Source organism: Amblyomma americanum, chromosome 8 (genome assembly GCF_052857255.1).
Source record: "Amblyomma americanum isolate KBUSLIRL-KWMA chromosome 8, ASM5285725v1, whole genome shotgun sequence".
Classification (NCBI taxonomy): Eukaryota; Metazoa; Arthropoda; class Arachnida; order Ixodida; family Ixodidae; genus Amblyomma; species Amblyomma americanum.
In genome coordinates this window covers 21,354,356-21,373,025 of record NC_135504.1, presented here as the reverse complement: position 1 = coordinate 21,373,025, position 18,670 = coordinate 21,354,356, and the positions used below count along the sequence as shown (strand labels likewise).

The following is an 18,670-nucleotide window of genomic DNA, read 5'->3' as shown; positions in this document are numbered from 1 at the left end:
GCAGGAGAAGGAACGCTCGATTGCAAAACAATCCACGTGGTATGGAGCGAACGGGTCGATGACTACAGCAGCGCGTATGGGATGCATTGGCAGTAATTACACAATATATTCAGTACTTCGGATTTTTTTCATAATTAACATGACGGCTGTAAAAAGGTCGTTTTTAAACGATGCGCAGCACAGGCACTTAGAAAGGGAGAAAAAGTTCGGGGACCCTCATGAAAACGGGTAAGAAGCGGCTGGCGAGTGACACCTGTCATTCACCGCGAAAATCTCGAGTTCAAATCATATCCAATCAACTCAAATCAAATTTATGTCTGCCTTCAAAAGGTGCAGAAAGCGGAGGCGCAGAAAAAGCTGTAAGACTGAGCTTGACAAAGCCGCAGCCCATTTCGCTTGGCAGCGACTTGACAGCATGGCTTATAAAAGAAATGCAATTGGTCAACGTATTAACAATTATGCAATATTGAAACTACAAAATAAAGTGAGACACCACTATACGATATTAAATCGACATTCACACTCGATAAACACAGATAGCGAAGGAAAAGAATAAACATATTCTACATCTCTACGTACATACCACGCAAAGATTTTTTTCACGAACAAAATTATTATATGCGTAAGTATTTAACAGGGAAGGAAGAATGAATTGTAGGCATTCTCTACATGAATTTATTCGAGGAGTCGGCACCACCCAAGTGTCCGCATACCTGGTCGTGTAGCTGGTTTCTCGGGCATTAATTCAGCAAGGCTACGTATATTGTTTACATTCCTACCTGTTTCAAGTTAAAACCGTATGCTTAGACGATATTTATACAAGTTGTAAATTTTTACCACACCACTTTGTAAAAAGAGATCCGTGCTTGGCGAGTCCCAGAGGGCATTGTAAATAAAACGAAGCAAATCTTTCTGCTGAATACAGACACGTTGAAGACAGCTATCCGTGGCTGTGCCCCACACTAAGTGGCAGTACGTTAGACAGTAGTAGAAAAGGAAATTATAGAGGAGTAGCTTTATTTTTCTAGGAATAACATAACTCAGCCGACTTATGACCCCGGTTAGTTGAGCCAGCTTCGTTGCTATAAGGTGCACGTGGTGATTGCCAGTCATGTTGGAAGAAATAACTACTCCTAGACTATTGAATTGTTCAACCAAATCTATACACCGCGAGCCTAGTGTAATTCTGATGGAGGAAGAAAGCACTTTATTTTTAGGACGAAAAATAACAGCTTGTGTTTTCTTATCATTTATACGCATACATTTGGATTCAAACCATTTTTGCAATTTAGTCATGGTGTCATTGCTTTCCTGAACAAGGATATCAACATCATTTCCAGTAAAAAAAATTCTTGTGTCATCAGCGTAGATAATAAATATCGCAGCGGAGTTGATGGTAGAGATATCATTTACATACCTATTAAAAAGTAATGATCCCAATATACTGCCTTGTGGGAGACCAGAACTAATCCGTTTCAGTTCACATTTCATATTATCTATGCATACAGCTTGTTTTCTGCGCGATAGATATAATTTCAGAAGCGTCGGGGTCTCTCCTCGAATACCATAACACTCTAGTTTTTTTAGGAGTATACAGTGGTTGACTACATCAAATGCCTTCGAAAAGTCTACGAAGACACCAATCACGAAGGCCTTATTTTGAAACGATGTTAGCATATATTCACTTTGCTCGAGTAGCGCTAATTCGGTTGATTTATTTTTAAAAAATCCAAATTGATTTGGAGACAAAAGGTTATGCTTGTAAATGAAATGAGACAACCTTGTATGTAGCACTTTTTCAAGAGCCTTCGAAAAGATAGGGATTATAGATATTGGTCTACAATTTCCCAAAACGTCACGGTCACCTTTCTTATACAGAACCGTTACTTTGGCTGTTTGCATTTTGTCAGGAAATGTACCGGTAGTAAAGGCGAATTAAATATATTCGCAAGAAGAGGGGAAATAACTGCTACAATATGCTTGAAAGGCCTGACTTGAATGCCACCAATGTCGCAGTCATTGCTGTTATTAAGGTTCTGTAAAACTGATATAAATTGTTCTGCCGTAACCAGGTTGAAAATATTGTATTATTACTGTAGGAACTATTATATTGTAAGTTGTAAGGAACTTGTAATAATATAATGTAAGTTGTAAGGAATATACTGTAACGAACTAATTTATTGTAAATAATATTGTAAGTTAGCGCGAAGATATTAACGCACTCTGCCTTCAGCTAATTAACATTTACTAAAGCTCTTTATTCCTGATGGCGTGGAATAGGCGAGGTGTTGTAAAATCCTCTTTCAGATCAGTTCCTGCACCCCCGACACTAATCCGGCTTTAGGAGTGGTTAGCTATGATTTTCCTACAAAGCCAGCTTTATTGTAGAATTGTGAACACAAACTATTGTCTGAGATGAAAGTGAAACTCTGTCTCCGGCCCTGATGGCATTGCGTTTCATGTGTTCAAATCCTGTACGCCTACTGTTGTAAAATTTCGTGTTGTCTCATTCGAACTGTCCCAGAAATAAGAACTGCAGTCAGATTGTAAAACACATTACATTGTTCCAGTACAAAACACAATGGTTCTCAATATCTCCTTTCAAATTACACTCCCGGCATTTCGCTACCAAGTGCATGACTGAATTCTGCATAGCTCAAGAAAAGCGAAGGCTCAACCCAAAGACGACTCAATGGACTCTCAAGACTCTAGAACTCTATGGGACATGGAAGCATGCATGAAGGTGAAGACATCATTTGATGGCCAGAGCGCATTCTTCGCTATGTTGTCGGAATACGTAATATCTTCCAGCATTTACTCCACAAAACGGAAAATTATTTCTCACCCGAATTCGCACCACGGCTTCAGGGCATGCCACTCCAGCGCGACACAACTGATTTCAGTTTACCTATTACATTTCTTTACATTACATTTTTCTCCGACAGACAAGGCGACAGCATGTTGGTAGACTTTCTGAATGGCCTTGGCGCGGTTCTGGGTTCATTTCTTTTTCTTTTAAAACTCTCCTAGCTTGGCTTGCCGAATGGTATACTGGCATAGCTTCAAGTTCATTTGGCAAAATTAAACAATAAAATTGTAATAAATCGAATACAATCAGAAGTAATGTCGAACCTGTCAGGTGCCCCGTCGGGGTTTGTATCGAATTTCAGTTTTATCAAATATTTAAACATAAGCTTCGATATGACAGGACAGAATGAATTACATGCTGGCGATCGCAATGCATTATAAGGATTTTGATAATCACGAAGACGCCACTGTATAGCAGTCAGCTAAGCCGCACTTTTGCGCTCTGTCAAAATTGGCATGTGACAGTAAGTAGTGCGAGTTTTTTCACATGCGGGCTTGTGGGAAGCGAGAGTACGTAGACAAATATAACAGGCGGAACATAACTAAACTGAAATAGTAATGCAGACAACATAACAACAGAAAGCTGGCCCAGTATAATTATTGATTTATATAAACTTCAGGAAACCAAGAGAGAGATAAGTGTCTACTGATTAAACGCCTAGAGAGTTCGGCAGGAAAGATGAATATTAGGCCTGCTAATCTGCCCCGGGGAAGGGAAAGAGGAGAAGAAAGAGGGTCGTCATGGGTGAGTATGTGGTGATAAAAGAGATCAACCATGATCATACCCAGCAATTCCGAACAAAAGCATATTTGAAGGGGAAACCGTTTAACACAGAAATTTTTTCATATAATGCAAGATTTCACTACAACGATCAATATATCTGCAGATCAGCCGACGGCAGTCTCTTTTTTTTCTATTCACGTTTTTTTCTTATCGTCAAGAGCATTCCCCATTGTATTCTATTGCAGTCTTACCTTTTCGATGTGATCGATTGACACACTGTAAAGGAAATATTTTACTACATATCAGAAGAATGCCTTCGATATTTTCAAACTTTTCCCCGAGAAAGCTGGACATGGAATGGTCACAGAGGTACTACACGTTTCAGAAGTGTGTTTTATTTTGAGAGTATGTAGCTGCGGCGTAGTACTCTGACTCACCCTGCTAACATGTTGGAATCCACCCGAAATAATGCAGCACGATTCGTAAGAAACTCTTAATATATCATGATAACAATAACATCACCGCGCTTTACAGAACACGATCAAACGGGAAACGCTTGCAGTCCGCCGCAGCGTAGCAAAAATATATTCAATGTTCAATAACGTAGGTCACAGTCATATTTGCAATCGACCGCTCCGTTTTCAGGGTCCGTGAAAAAGGCGCTTGAGGTTGGCTATAATACGTTTGCATTATGTACAGTACAGGCCACCGAGTGTTCATGCCGCGTACACGACCTCAAAAGCGGACCGATCATTTACAATTTATTTAAAGATTTTTAAATATTAAAAAAAGTCTTGATGACAAGCCTCAGTACTCGGGTTCCCAAGTCGCATGGGACCAACACACGGGGGAACAGTGCCGCCCCTGGGCATGCCCGTGCTCTCTTGCACCGAGTAACACCCCTATAAAAGGAGGAAGAGACTTATACAACGCTGCCGACAACCTCTCACGCTGAATACCTTCATTCCCACAGGAAGTCAAGACAGGTACACCCAGAGCCTCATGAATCGCTCGCCCAGGAGGAGGAATGTATTCTCCGCAGATTATGAACTCACTTTTATACAACAGCCGGATCACACCAGTAGAACGATATGCCTTAATTAGGGCCCAGAATGCCCACGCTGTGGCGCAAAAGCCACATAATTTCACACAGTGTGGGCGTTCCAATTCAACACCACCTTCTAGCCTATTTCAAATCCCTCAGAGGAGCAGTGTCAGGCCTTTCTGCTCAGCGAGGACCCTGGCCCAAAATAGGGACTAGTCCAAACATCCCACGTCACAGCAGCCACCGCGGGACTGCTGGACTAGGCGTCCCACTCAGGGTAACCAAAAAACTTTATCGTCAATGAAGATGTGTTCGCTCGGTCTTTAACCACCAGCTCTAGCAACAGCTACCCTCTAGCATCCATTTGGACCAACACCATCCCCATCACCAGGCCACCACAACTGATGGTTTCCAGACAAAGACGACTAGCAATAGCCTTGGTACGCTAAGCCTATGTCCATTGTCACAATCTTAACTCCGTTACGGCATCACTATTAGACCTATTATACACTGAGATTATATGCATTGTCACCATCCTAACTCCGTTAAAACATCACTATAAGAGAATTTTCATCTACTTTCTGGTCGGCGCCCTTAGGCGGTCGTTTAAGCACCGCTCTTTGTCCTGCACAGAATATATCGCCTAAGTGCGGGCGATAGCACGAACCACTTCTCTATAGTGACACACATGAGCGATGTCTCGCCTTGTCTTGCAACCACCTGCATTTTCGCAATATATACGACGGCAAAGTAATGTACACCTTGTTTGGTGATGAGAAAACCAATGGTACCTTGCGTCTGCTATAGCCACGATCCTGAGTTGACGTCGTGACACACCTTCTACGCCTACGGCAAGGCCTGGCCGTGGATGCGCACATCCTCGGATCTTATGGCTTCCAAAGAGGGCGAGAGAAAAAGAACAGTTCGCCAAGAGGATGCTGGGGCGTGATGATGATGAAAACATTTTAATGTGCCCAAAACTGGCGCTCGGTCCCCCTATTCGAGTAATCTGTCGGATCTTGCAGGTGCTCTTGACCTTGTCGCTATCAGCATACGTGTCTCGATGCTGCCAGTAAACAGTCGGAAGGTGCCAAATGCGTCCGTCATCTCGATTCTCTCTCTAATACGTGTTGCACGTTTTTCTAATTAACCACCACACTGCACACGCCGAGATTTTCACAGGGATTTATTTCACACAACCTTTGGTCAAGACAGCCCACTAGAAATAGCCTAGCTCATTCACTGTGATGAAACGTTGTTCGCAGCAAAGCCTGTTTTACTGCAAAAACAACCGCATTGAATATGCACCAGTTTCTGTAATTGCTCCAAGCACCATCCCCTGCATGCAAGAATAGAGGCTTTACGCTAGAGAGCAAGGCAGCCGAACTACCCTAGACGATTCTAACGCTGGGAGCGCAGGCAATTACTATACGGCCCCGCAATGTGCCTACACAAATGATTGAGATTGCACGTTTTCTGGATACAAATAACAGTTACATGGAAGCGGACGACATGAATATGGGATTGTATCAGTCAATTCCCACCCAGTACACGCACCCTGAACCTCAACGACACATGCCGTGTAATACACTCGCAACAGTTCGCATTAGGAACACCTTTAACCAGCGCCCTTTACGGAGACTCCCATCAGTGCTGGAATCTTGTCGACTAGAAATATTGGGATTCAGCCCACCGCGAGGAACGGGCAAAGAAACTTTCACGCTTATCCTTCGAAAAAAAAAAGATCCCAGCCAAATATTATAGGCCTGACTTCATCAAAAATAATGGATACCGTTGGCTCTTTCGCAAAAACTGCAACACTCACGAAACCAAATAAACTGCAACCAAAACAAACTGGCTAATGTTTAATTATTAAGAACAGATGGGGAAGTAAACAACCAGGAAGAACATCAAAGCAAGTGCTCAATATGTTACACAAACTGCCAGGGTGAACATACTTAAGTCGCAATGCAGATGAACGAATAAATGCTCTTAGGTAAATGTAATGTGGCGGTGGACCAGTAAACTAAATGTGCTATAAGTTCACACCAAAATAAAAATCAAAGTAATAATAATAATAATTGGTTTTGGGGGAAAGGAAATAGCTCAGTATCTGTCTCATATATCGTTGGACACCTGAACCGCGCTCTAAAGGAAGGGATAAATGAGGGAGTGAAAGAAGAAAGGAAGAGGAAGTTGCCGTAGTGGATGGCTCCGGAATAATTTCGACCACCTGGGGATCTTTAACGTGCACTGACATCGCACAACACACGGGCGCCTCAGCGTTTTTCCTCTATAAGAACGCAGAGCCAACTTCCTCCCCGCCATCTTGATTGATTTGGTGCTCACGTGGCCGCCATCTTGTCTCCTTCCTCGGTCCGAGCCGACACCTTGGCCTTCTCCCTCGCGGCCGCCATCTTGGCTGTCGCGTTGCTGGTTTGTGTTGATCGTGAACCAACCGACCTTTTCGGGAAATTCTTCCGGAGAAATATCCTCCCCTTGAACAACAACCTGCATTTTCGCCGAAAATATCCGGCCATGCTAAGCCCCAGGGGTCGGCGGCGACGCGCCCCGGCGGTTGGCCGGCGGGCAGTGGTCGAAGTCGACGCCAGGTCGAAGGCAGCCGCCGGGACGACGCGTGGAAGTCGAAAAATAGCCCAAAATTAGATCCACTCTCCGCAATTTTGGTATCCAGTTGATCCTGGCGACTTCCGCTGATGATTCCAATCGAAGTTGGCTTGAGCACAAGCATAAATCCGCCAGGAACATCGAAAAACCGGGGAGCGCACGCAAGACACGTCCGCACGCCTCGGCGTCCGAGGCCAAAAACCAACCCATCCAGGAAAGCAAAACCATGAGCCAACCAAGCTAAACACATGCTTTCACACGTCTACTCGGTTTAGCTACGTCTCGAAACCCGATCACTTTTTCAGCATGTGTTGTAGCAGAACAAACCGGCTTCGGCCAACGCATGGCCAATGCAAGCGCCAGTGACTGCAAAGCAAGGAAACCTCATGTAATGGCCAACTTTATTGTCCAATTTTTTTTATTGCAAATTATAAATTTCAAGGCACAGAAACAACAAACAACAATGTTGGCACCCGCACCTTTCGGACAGCCCATGAAACAACATAACCAAGGAAATCCTTCGCCTTGGGGGCCTGCAAGAAAACAAAAGGTGCAATTAGTGTCGGCGTGGCTGACTCACGCTAACCTCGAAATTGTTCCGTCGAATTTGAATCAAAGCAAGCCCGAACCTCTAAACACGAAAACCACCGATTAGTAGTTGCTCATACCAGGCTCGAGAAACTACAACTGAAATATACTGATCATGCATTTGTTCCAAGAAAATAAACCCCTTATTTCATCGTCTCCGATTGTTTGAGACTGTTTCCGATCGCAAAGAACGGTTTTTTATCTCTATGTTCGTCAGATTGGTGTCTATAGAGAATGCTGCAAAACAGTGACAAGTGGCACATACAGCAATCTCACAGAACGGACTCCGAGATCCATGCTTCCGCTCGAAAAGGCCAATGACATCTAAATAGGCAAATAGCAAACAAATCACCGCTATGAATTGAACTCTCACCATTATGCTCTATTCAGGCAGTGAACACTGTCAGCCCCTTCGTGGGACACACTGCGCATCACCATTTAATATCTTGTAGCGTTACTTGTCCATGCACCTCAGTCCAAATTAACTGCCCATTTATGCCTTGTTCATATTTATTGTATTTTATTCTTTTACTTCTTTAAAGACATTTTCTGGGCTTCTCTCCTTGAGACATTATCGCCCCAATTCCCTTTCCCACGCAGAGTATGCTCTAAAAAGAAAGGAGTAAAAAGGGAGTAAGAAAGGGGAGTAAGCTGTCCTATCCGCTAGAAGGCAGCTTACACTCTTATTTACTCCCATATGGGCGTATATCTGTGTTTAGAGTGTAGCATGCGAGCTAAAATTTCTTGTTTAAATTAAAGGGCTTCTCCCTCTCTCTATCGCAAAGGGACACACGCGGGGCTTGACAACTAGCTGACGGCTATGCAGTTGAACGTCGCGAAGGCTGCGGTTTTTTAAAGTTGGATCGCATTTTTGTGCAGCTACGATATGCTCTCAAGCAGCAGAAATCCGGTTAAATTTATTTCAGGTTCTTCTCTGCCTTCAATACATACAGCATATATGAGTATAGCAAGTCGGGGCGCAGGCAGCGAGAAAGAGAGAAAATATCGCCGGACAGTGGTCAATAACATTTTGTTAGGACAAGACAAAAAAAAAGCATATTAGGCGCATTTACATTTTACGCAAAATTTTAGTTGTGCGCTCATAAAAGATGTACAGACGAACTAAGCGCAATTAAACAAACACGTGAAAGCCACACAACACAGGGCAGGCGCTGTGTGTTCATATCCCTGTTCAGTTGCGCCTCTGCGATGTACGTGTAGCTTACAATGAACCAAACTGAAACACTTTAAACTTCGATCATAGAATTTGGATCCAAATTCTCTCGTTTTTAATTTCGTCTGCTGGTAAACTTCTTGTTTAGGTAACACAAAAAGAATTTACAACCGACTAATTTTTTTTCCTCGTGGAGGAATTCGAAGCAGCAGTCCTGACTGTGAGCAGAGCAGCACTTCACAGTTAAGTCGTCTCTCACTCCGACAAAACGCATTAAAAATTGTTGCTATACGCCAAGAGGGACGGGAGAAGATGTCCACTTCGTGTCACGTATATCTTGTCCTCTACGTGTTGCGCACATGTCCAACATTCTTGGACAAAAAAAAATGAAATTTGGGAAACTGTAAGATTCTGGTATTGAAATATTCAAGGTCCATTCTTCCGATATCTGGAAGAACCTTCCTTTTATACTGTTTCCATTGCTCGCGTCGAGCAGTTAAGACTGTAATAGAAAACCAATGAGGAACACTTTGGACGGTAGCAAAAGCGTTAATAGCAAAAAATGCAAGCCTGCAGGCGGGAGGTTGGGGATATATTGATCGTTGTAGTAGAATCTTACAATATATGAGGAACACTGCGCTCATAACACCCTCCCTATAACCTATGTAACACCCTCCCTGCTAATGCCTTTAAACGCTTTCCTGTTGGAAAATGCTTCTCTCCAGAACTGTTTGGTATGACGTCAGTGGTACGCCTCCAGGCTCACCGTAACCGGAATGCAGGGGCAGCGGAGAACCTCCTTCATTAGACGAAGTACATGGACGCCTGCAGTTCCTGCAGCACCTTGACAGCCTCCACGTATTGGGCAGTGGTCAACACTGCGTCCCCGCCGCCCTCAGACGACTGGCTGACCACGCCAGACGTCTCCAGCTTGCTGGCGATGTGGTGTTTTGCGCGGAAGGCGGCCAGGTGCGCGTAGTACACAGGGGCCGGGATGCTCACGCTCCTTGCACAACGGGAGTATGTGTGGCACAGGTAGAAGCTGAGCTTCTGCAGGTCGTCCGCGCTGAACTTGGAGTCATCCCACACGATATAGTAGTGGGCCGGTCGGCTGGTGCCCTGCGGGTGCGCACAGGAGTAAAGTTAATCACATGCCCAGATTCCGAGTGCCATGTCGGGCTGGGTCGCTTCGCATCGTGGTATGTGGTGGTGCGGTGTGGTCCTTCTTGTGGTGCGATGTGACGTGGGGTGGTGTGTGCGGTTTGAATACACTTATTTTATTAGCACACATTACGTGGGAAGGAGAGTGTTTAAACGCAATATACAAAAACTGGCAGTGCCTATGAGCACAGCACGTGCTCGCCTTGCTCTTAATGCTGCATGCACAATATGTTTCTCTCTTTATTTGGCCTTAGATGCCCTCGCGCCGATAAATACCGTGAATAACTACTATTTCTTGGCTGGCTGTGATCAGCGCATTGGTCGGTCATCTCCATCTATGTCGCAGTCCGGACTTCGGTACAGCATAAAAAAAACGAGGCATACAAGCCGACAGGACTACTTAAAAAAATCAGTTTTTTGGCCCTTTTTTTGAGACTGCAGAGCCGCGTCCCGCTTTAACGTACGAGCAACCAGGCCCAGCCGAGCATCAAGCGCTTCTCTTATCACCCAACCCCATGCATTCATTGTCACAGCAGACGCCATCCTTAAAAGAAAAACTATTGACCACATCCATATGACAGCATCAATCCGCACTGGACATAAGGCCCCCCGTGCGCAACTTCCGATACCGCTTCCTCAAGGTCGAACGATGACGTTACAGTCACTCACTGCGCTCCTGGTAGCCTTAACGTGAAGTGGAATGCTTCCGTCACGGTGTCGCGGTGACCTCGGAGGCGATGCTTCCATTTTCTCAAGCTGCGGAAGGCCTCCAACGCAGGAGTTCCTGGTATTTGTAGCGCACTGAAGACGCGACGCGACTGTGGTGACGCCGGCGCCCGGACTATTTCCTCCGCAAATTCATAAACGAAAACACCGCAGACCATTTCTTCCCGCTGACAATAGCAACAAGAGCGGAGAAGAGGTCGCCTACCTGGATGCCGAAGTGGCTGCAGAGGAAGAAGTCGAAGTCCAGCGGGTGCGTGACAACCGAGTCTACGGTCGTGCCTGGTGGGACGTTGCGACACTTGCCCACGCCGTCGCGGTCGTGGGCGGGCATGAACCTCGTGTGGTGCCGCTTCTGGACCACAATGAACGTCAGTGGTGGCTCGTAGGTCTCGGTGGGACACATTTCCGCACACGCTAGCCGGATAGCGCTCACCTGAGAGATTCGACAGCGGAAACAAAAAAAAAACATGCTCCGGGTTTAAAGGCCATTCTACAAATCACGATATATACCTGGTTCATAATGTAAACAAAGAACTTTGGACCTTCACGCAGCGTTTACTTTTTAGCAATGCTGTTATAGGTAACACTCTGGTTAAACTAGCAGTTTCAGCTACCATTCAGTTCAACGGAAGTGAAGGTTTTCGAACTGACGCTGAAATGAATAGCAGCTGGCGGCATTTAGACAGCACACTCCGCTAAATTGAGTTCACGCGGTTCACATTCTTAATCACGTGATCGGTTTATACATAACTCGAAGCATTGATTCCCTATGCAATTTCTTTGCAAGCTTGGCGTTTGAGTAGGCCGCCAGTAGACAACCACAGAGAGCCAAGAAAATTCAGTAGAGGAACGTCCGGTTTCACCGCTCAGCCGTTGTTTTCCTGGTGCCATTTTGCGGGATTTTTTTCTGGCAAAACTAATTCGAAAAAGTCGGACGCAACTCAAGGATGAAGCTGCTTTTTTCTCGTAAAAGGATTCCCTTCCAGCCAATGGCGTCGGCTTATTCTCACAAACCCTCAAGGTTGACAATGCAGCGAGCGGCGCGTGACAATGAAAATAGTCTCCCTTCTGAGGGGAGAGACAAACCCATTTCATCTGCCGCTCCCTCCATGGTTACCCAAGCATGCTCATGAGAATTTGTCTACGCCATTGGCTGCAAGAGAGTCCTTTCAGGGGGAAAAGCCGCTTGGTTCTTGAGTTGTATCCGACTATAATGGAAGTTTTAGTTGCACTTATATTAGCCAGGATAGCAAGATGTGGCAGCCGGAAATGCCTCCGACTCGGTCGATGCAGCGGGTCAGTAGACTGGTCTAACTGCAACCCCCTACTGAGCTGAGATCTCGACAGCAGGTGGCGCTGCCTTTTATTACCTGTGCCACATGCGCACAAAAAATAACCGCAGATGTTTGTAGCCTTAAGTTTGCCTATGGCACTATTTTCGGCGCTGGCGCTACACATCCAGATTAAATGACATTATTATTGACAGATGTATTGACAACACAGATATGCGACTATAAAAGAGGAGATTACAATCGAATAAATGACGAACTTCAAGTGTTTTCTGATAATATCCTGATGCCTTCTTTTCAATGTAGGTCCGTAGAAGTTAACCGCGGGTTCAATTTAGAGACAAGCTCACAGAACTTGTAACCAAACATGCCCCGCTCATCAAGCTATCAAATCATAAATCTAACCCTTGCTTTACAAGAAAGCATCAACGCATGAGAAGTAAGAAAAAAACGGTTGTACAAAAATGCAAAGCACGAATGTACGCCCTGCGCGGGGAGTAAATATAAAACCTGCCTAAAACTGTATTGTTCCGCCCTTTGTGACGCAAAATAAAATAAATATCTTTCAAAAGCCCTTCCTGCGCAAGTTAAGAAAAATCGAAGCAAGTCCTGGAAAACAATACGTCAGAATAGTGTCAGTAATGATATTTCAATACACGACATAAAAAGCACCACCTAATCCGATGCTGACGGTCCTAAAGAATTTAACTCATTTATCGCGTAAGTTTTCACCCAAGAAGACAATTCTGACATCCCGTATGTACCAGATTTTGTCACCCCTACGTGACACCAGTTGACATTACACTTGATGGCTTAGTACACCTCATAAATAACCTAGTATCCTCTTCCTTTGGTGTTGATGAAATTAATTCAAAATTACTAAAAAATGTCATTTCTGTCTCCAGCATCATCTTACTTCATATCTTTAAGCAGATAATATCTACAGGTGAGCTTTCCACCGGTTGGGAAACAGGAAAGGTTGAACCGGTTTTCAAAAGTGGCAACAAACACTCGCACGAAAACTACCGACTTGCACTTTCTTGTACTTTGCCAAAGCATTTGATTGCATACCACATTGCCCACTAATATCTAAGCTTAGTGCGCTCAAATTAAATTCTTTAATTCTGTCATTGCCCCGCCGCGGTGGCTCAGTGGTTAGGGCGCTCGACTACTCATCCGGAGTTGCCGGGTTCGAACCCGACCGCGGCGGCTGCGTTTTTATGGAGGAAAAACGCTAAGGCGCCCATGTGCTGTGCAATGTCAGTGCGCGTTACAGATCCCCAGGTGGTCGAAATTATTCCGGAGCCCTCCACTACGGCAACTCTCTCTTCCTTTCTTCTTTCACTCCCTCCTTTACCCTTCCCTTACCGCGCAGTTCAGGTTTCGAAAGATATATAAGACAGATACTGCGCCATTTCCTTTCCCCCAATCAATTGTTATTATTATTATTATTATTATTATTATTATTATTATTATTATTATTATTATTATTATTATTATTATTATTATTATTATTATTATTATTATTATTATTATTATTATTATTATTATTATTATTATTATTATTATTATTGTCATGGGTCCGTAATTTTCTTTCTAATCGAAAGCAGTTCATCGTTGTTAACAACTGTTCCTTTCGTCTTTCCGACGTTGCATCGGGCATGGTGCAAGGAAGCCTCCTGGGTCCATTACTATTCTTAATTTACATTAATGACCTGCAGTAAACATCTCATCTTGGGTGCGCATATTTGCTGACGACTCCATTATTTATTGACCAATAAAAATTACTAATAGCCACCTTACACTTCAAAGTGACCTCGATCGCATAAACGACTGGTGTAAAACGTGTCTAATGACTTTAAACACTTCGAAGAGTAAGATAATTTTTTTATCCGAAAATCAGTCACTTCGAATTTTCCATACCACAATAATAACGATACATTGGCTCGGATTACTCAGTATAAGCATCTAGGCATCCATATTTCACCAAACCTTTCTTGAGCTAAACACATAACCACCACTTTCGCTAATTCTTCCCGGTCACTAGTTTTCCTTCGCCGTAACCTGCAATGCACTACCCCTGATATGCGTGAACAAGCCTACATTACTTTTGTAACACCGCAGCTAGAGTACGCTTCATCCATCTGGTCACCTCATCGGAAATATCTAATAGACAAGTTGGAAGCTGTCCACAATGGGGCTTGTCGTCTCATTTCGCAAAACTGCAGTTATCCAGTGTAACCCCAATTAAAGACCGAACTTTCGCTTCATCCGTTGCAAATTCGTCGCGATATTGCCCTTTTATCTCTATCCTACCTTTTTGAAGCAAATGTTTTCTGCTACTACTACTATCTATCTTTCACAAATACGTCCATGCCACTGATTCACCGCCAGCACATCTGCAACCTCCCTCCTACTTATAACATAGATTACATAATAACTACAGCTATGCCGCATTTATGGCAACACACATGCTTCCAACTTCTCGTCACTCCCGCGTGCCATCCGTCTATGGAACGATCTTCCGGACTGCATCGCCCTGCAGGCTAATCATGACACCTTTTGTGAAGATCTACCCAAACAATTCGCTGATAACGCTTAGCACGTCATTTATATACTCACGGGTCGTATAAATTTGCTTTCAGCAGCTTTGGGACTATTGCCTCTTTGGTTCTGTCGATGCACAGCTTTGCTCATTTATGCCTGATATGTTTTCTTATGCTTTTGTATCCCTCTTTGTGAATTTCCCCTGTTTTTGTTCCATGACACAGAGTTGTTTTCACTTTTATCCCTCTTTGTGAATTGCGATATCTTATCTGAACTCACCTGTTTTTTTGTGTGTTTTGCTGTACTTTTACTATATGATTTTTTTATTTCTAAGCTATGTTGTACAAATTTCAGTATTTGACCCCCCCCCCCCTCACACACACACAATGCCTCTACACAGGACTGTAAGGTATCTGTAAATGAATAAATAAATAAATAAATAAATAAATAAATAAATAAATAAATTCACGGTGATGATAACACCTTCAAGGGAGTAAAAAAAATCACCTGAAAATAAACAGTGTCAATGAGCCAGTATCTCAGAATGTCATTCAAATATAATATAAAAATAAATTTGTAGAAAATGCCACTGTTCTTGCTTGACAACTTGCAAAAGTAGAACTCGCGTGCCAGCTCACAGGCTAACAGTACTTCGGAATTGCTGGTAAAAATGGTGCTCTTTATGAATAAACCATTACCCACAGGATAGTAACTTCTCACAAAAAAGTTGCATATCTTTCTGCATGCGGAATGGGGACAAGAGTATACACTGCTCGGGCGAATGAGTTGTGGCGAACTCAGTAGGTCGCAAACGGCAGTTAGTCTGTCTAATGCCATTCAATACGAGTGCGTGACACTGTTCCGATGGCGTTAAAACTTGATCACTAAGTAATTAATGACATTAAACATGTTCTTGTGGCACTGGTATAGCACCTATAACTGTCGTTCAGTTCAACGGACGGTCAACTGCACAGCCATTAATATCGCCCGTGCGTAAAAGTGGTGAGACACGGAGCGGGCAAGGACAAAACCCAACCACAAGCCTCAGTCTTGGATGTTTACCACTTTTTGAAGAGAAACGATCAAGCTGACGTCAACTAACACCGAGAAGACGTCTCCAGAAATGAATGTCCCGAATGTCCTGAAATTATAGCGCTGTGGAGATCTATTCGGTGCCGTTACGTATATGCACAGCAAGTCCGCTTGTCATAAGACAAAAGGTTATCCAATGACGCTAGCGGCATTGAATGCGGTATAGCTGTCTTAACAAGATGAGCGTTTAGTGGGCACAGTATTGTAGTAGGCGCAGTTGCTTACCTCATGGTTACGGACTTCCAAGAACTGCCCCTCGCTCACTCCGTCTCTGTAGAAGACGATCCGCTGGGGCTTGTACCTGGTGGTGCGGTAGAAAACCAGTAGCAATTCCTTGACCATGTCCTTCAGGTCCTTGATAATTTCCACTCGCGCCTTAGCCTTGGAGTCTTCAATCTGTACCCGAATGGTGGCGTGAAACTTGGACGGTACAGGGTCTAGACTTCCGACGCACGCGGCGATGGATGGCCTGACCTTGTCTCCAGGCGATGGGTGCGACACGTCTGCTCCGATGACAATCACGGGACAATGTAATAGCTTTGGCTTCTCCTGCATCAGGAGACTATTGTTGATGCCGCCCATCTTGGCGTTGATCTTTTGGCACAGGTTTTGGATGAGCGCTGCGTTACACTTTTGGACCACGTTGTTGTCCAAGATGCATTGTGTGCGCAGGGAGAGCTCAGTCTCTGCCACCTGCTTGATCTCAGCGTAGTTTGTGGCTTTTGTTATCACAGCCACAACCATCTCCAACTTCGGGTACTGCTGGCGCTGCTCCGTGAGAACGGCCCTCATGGGCTGGCGGTTTGTGTCGAACGTGATGACCGCGAGCGGCTGCGCAATGCGCATGCCCAGTTCTTGGCCGATGCGGATCAGCATCTTGATGAAGTTGTCCAGGCAGTCTTTGTGCGCGAAGCGACTCACGTTGAGAACAATCCACTGTGTCATGGACCTCGCCTTGTAGAAGCGCTGCCCTCGGAGATCCCACGTACCGTCGCGTGGCTTGCACATGGTGTTGTTCTCAAAAACCAGAGATGGCGGGTCGAGCACTCTGCCCACAACCTGAGTGGGTTCGGTGTTGATCTTGACGCCGAACTCTCGCAGGTACTTCTCCGAGGTGCTGACCATGTCGCGCACAGACTGACGAATCTTCAGGAAGCGCTTGGCTGGCGGCTTGGCCGTGCGCTTGATCATCTCGGCGGTCTGACTCTCGTCGAGTTTCTTCCGACAGTGCTGGCCTTCGGCCAGCTCGCACACCTCCAGAGGAATGTAGACCGGATGCGTCGGGCTGCCACTCTGCACGCAAGGGAAGTTCGGGTACGACAAGCGCCTGTAGCGGCTCTGGAAGTAGTCAGCGACGGAGATCTGACTACCTTCTGATTCAAAATAGATGTCCTTCGCAGCTTCCCTCGTGATCTTGACCACTTTGTACTTGCGCGGGTACGGAAGGTGCGTCACTTTTACGCGGAGTCCTTTGAGCTCCCTATTCAGCCGCACGTACTGGTTGTCGCGCAATGACCGTAAGTCCGCGGGTGTCAACACACGCCGGCTGTCGAAGAACCTGCACATGAAGTCTACTAGTGGAAGCGACTCGTAGAATGCTGTTGCTGACATGTCGACGTTAAGCATGGGCTTCCATTGGGCGGGTCGAACACTCGTGTAGTAGCCAAACCACACCTCCCGGCCTCCTCCGAGGTCATTGTGCTCGTTGGGTCCCGGCGGTCTGAAAAACGAGCGTCCAACCGGCGCAAGGTTGATCGAGGGGCTGTGCCTCAAGACGATGTCGATGGCCTGGAGGACTTCCTGGGGCACAGTTTGCACGCGCTTTTGGAAGACGCCATGCAGGGCATCCAGGTTCACGGTGGCTGCATACTGGATCTTGATGATGAACTTCTGGCTTCTCTGGTCTTCCTCGAGGTCGACTGTGAATGTCCGCTCGCGGAAGTTGAGCTGGCGGCGCGTGTACAGGTTCTTGCGGCCATCGAAAGCCGGGATGCAGTTGGCCAAGTCTTGCCGGTACATCTTTACTAGGAGATCAATGACTATCCTGTTGATCTTTGTACTGAGGCATCGGTACTTTTTCTGCTCAGGAACCTTGGTCTCCTGGGCAGTCTCCGATGAGATGTCGACGTCGTAGTGGTAGACGCTGCCGGTCGGTATCTCAATGCTGAAGTGGTTGGCAAGAAGTTGTATGGTCCGGCCCAGCTGGCCGTGGGCGGGCCGCCGCGGGAAGTGAGAGGGCATGGTTCGCTCGAGCTCCTGCGCCGTGATTGGTGGTAATTAGAGCAGGGCATGAAGAAGTAAGTATGCACGCACTGTTTCGTGTGTTGAGCTTCACACAAGTTTGCCCGAATGGTCTCAGATCTACACTATAGTGGAGGACCGGTTCAGGTAGTCTTAACGGGGAAAGCCTCCTGCACCCCGTGTGTTGTAGCGAGCCTATTAAAGGACGGCGCTTGAACATTAATATCCTCTCCTGAGAATGTTTTAAATTTTTTGTGCAAGCGAAGTTATCTGCAGTTAATATCTAAATTTCAGCGTCTTCTAGCCTTTCTATCTCCTTTCATCACTCTTTTCATGCTCACAGGTCGGCGCTCTTCAGCCAGCCCTACCCACTCGGCCCCACAGCCGGCTGCAGACGCGTTCGGGAATTTTCCCGGTAATGGGGGGGGGGGGGAGGGGGGGGAGGGCTTCCTGAACCGCCGAAACGACACTTATTATTGGCAGCGGCCACAATAGCTGCCATACTTCTGAATCTAACCGACAGACACATCTCAACAAAAATACGCAGGAGCGCGAGGCGGAGAAACGCGCGGGCGTGAAAAAGTCGC

General features: G+C 45.5%; 1 protein-coding gene across 1 annotated transcript; it reads right to left on the bottom strand.

Annotated features, from left to right (window-relative positions):
* Window positions 1–9,805: 9,805 nt before the first annotated feature.
* On the bottom strand, window positions 9,806–17,866 carry LOC144100132 (protein argonaute-2-like). The gene is made up of 3 exons (XM_077633165.1): window positions 16,068–17,866; window positions 11,120–11,347; window positions 9,806–10,146 (listed from the first exon to the last, which is right to left on the bottom strand). The coding sequence occupies exons 1-3, from the start codon at window positions 17,859–17,861 to the stop codon at window positions 9,832–9,834; spliced, it is 2,337 nt and encodes a 778-aa protein (XP_077489291.1). The 5' UTR covers window positions 17,862–17,866; the 3' UTR covers window positions 9,806–9,831.
* Window positions 17,867–18,670: the final 804 nt, after the last annotated feature.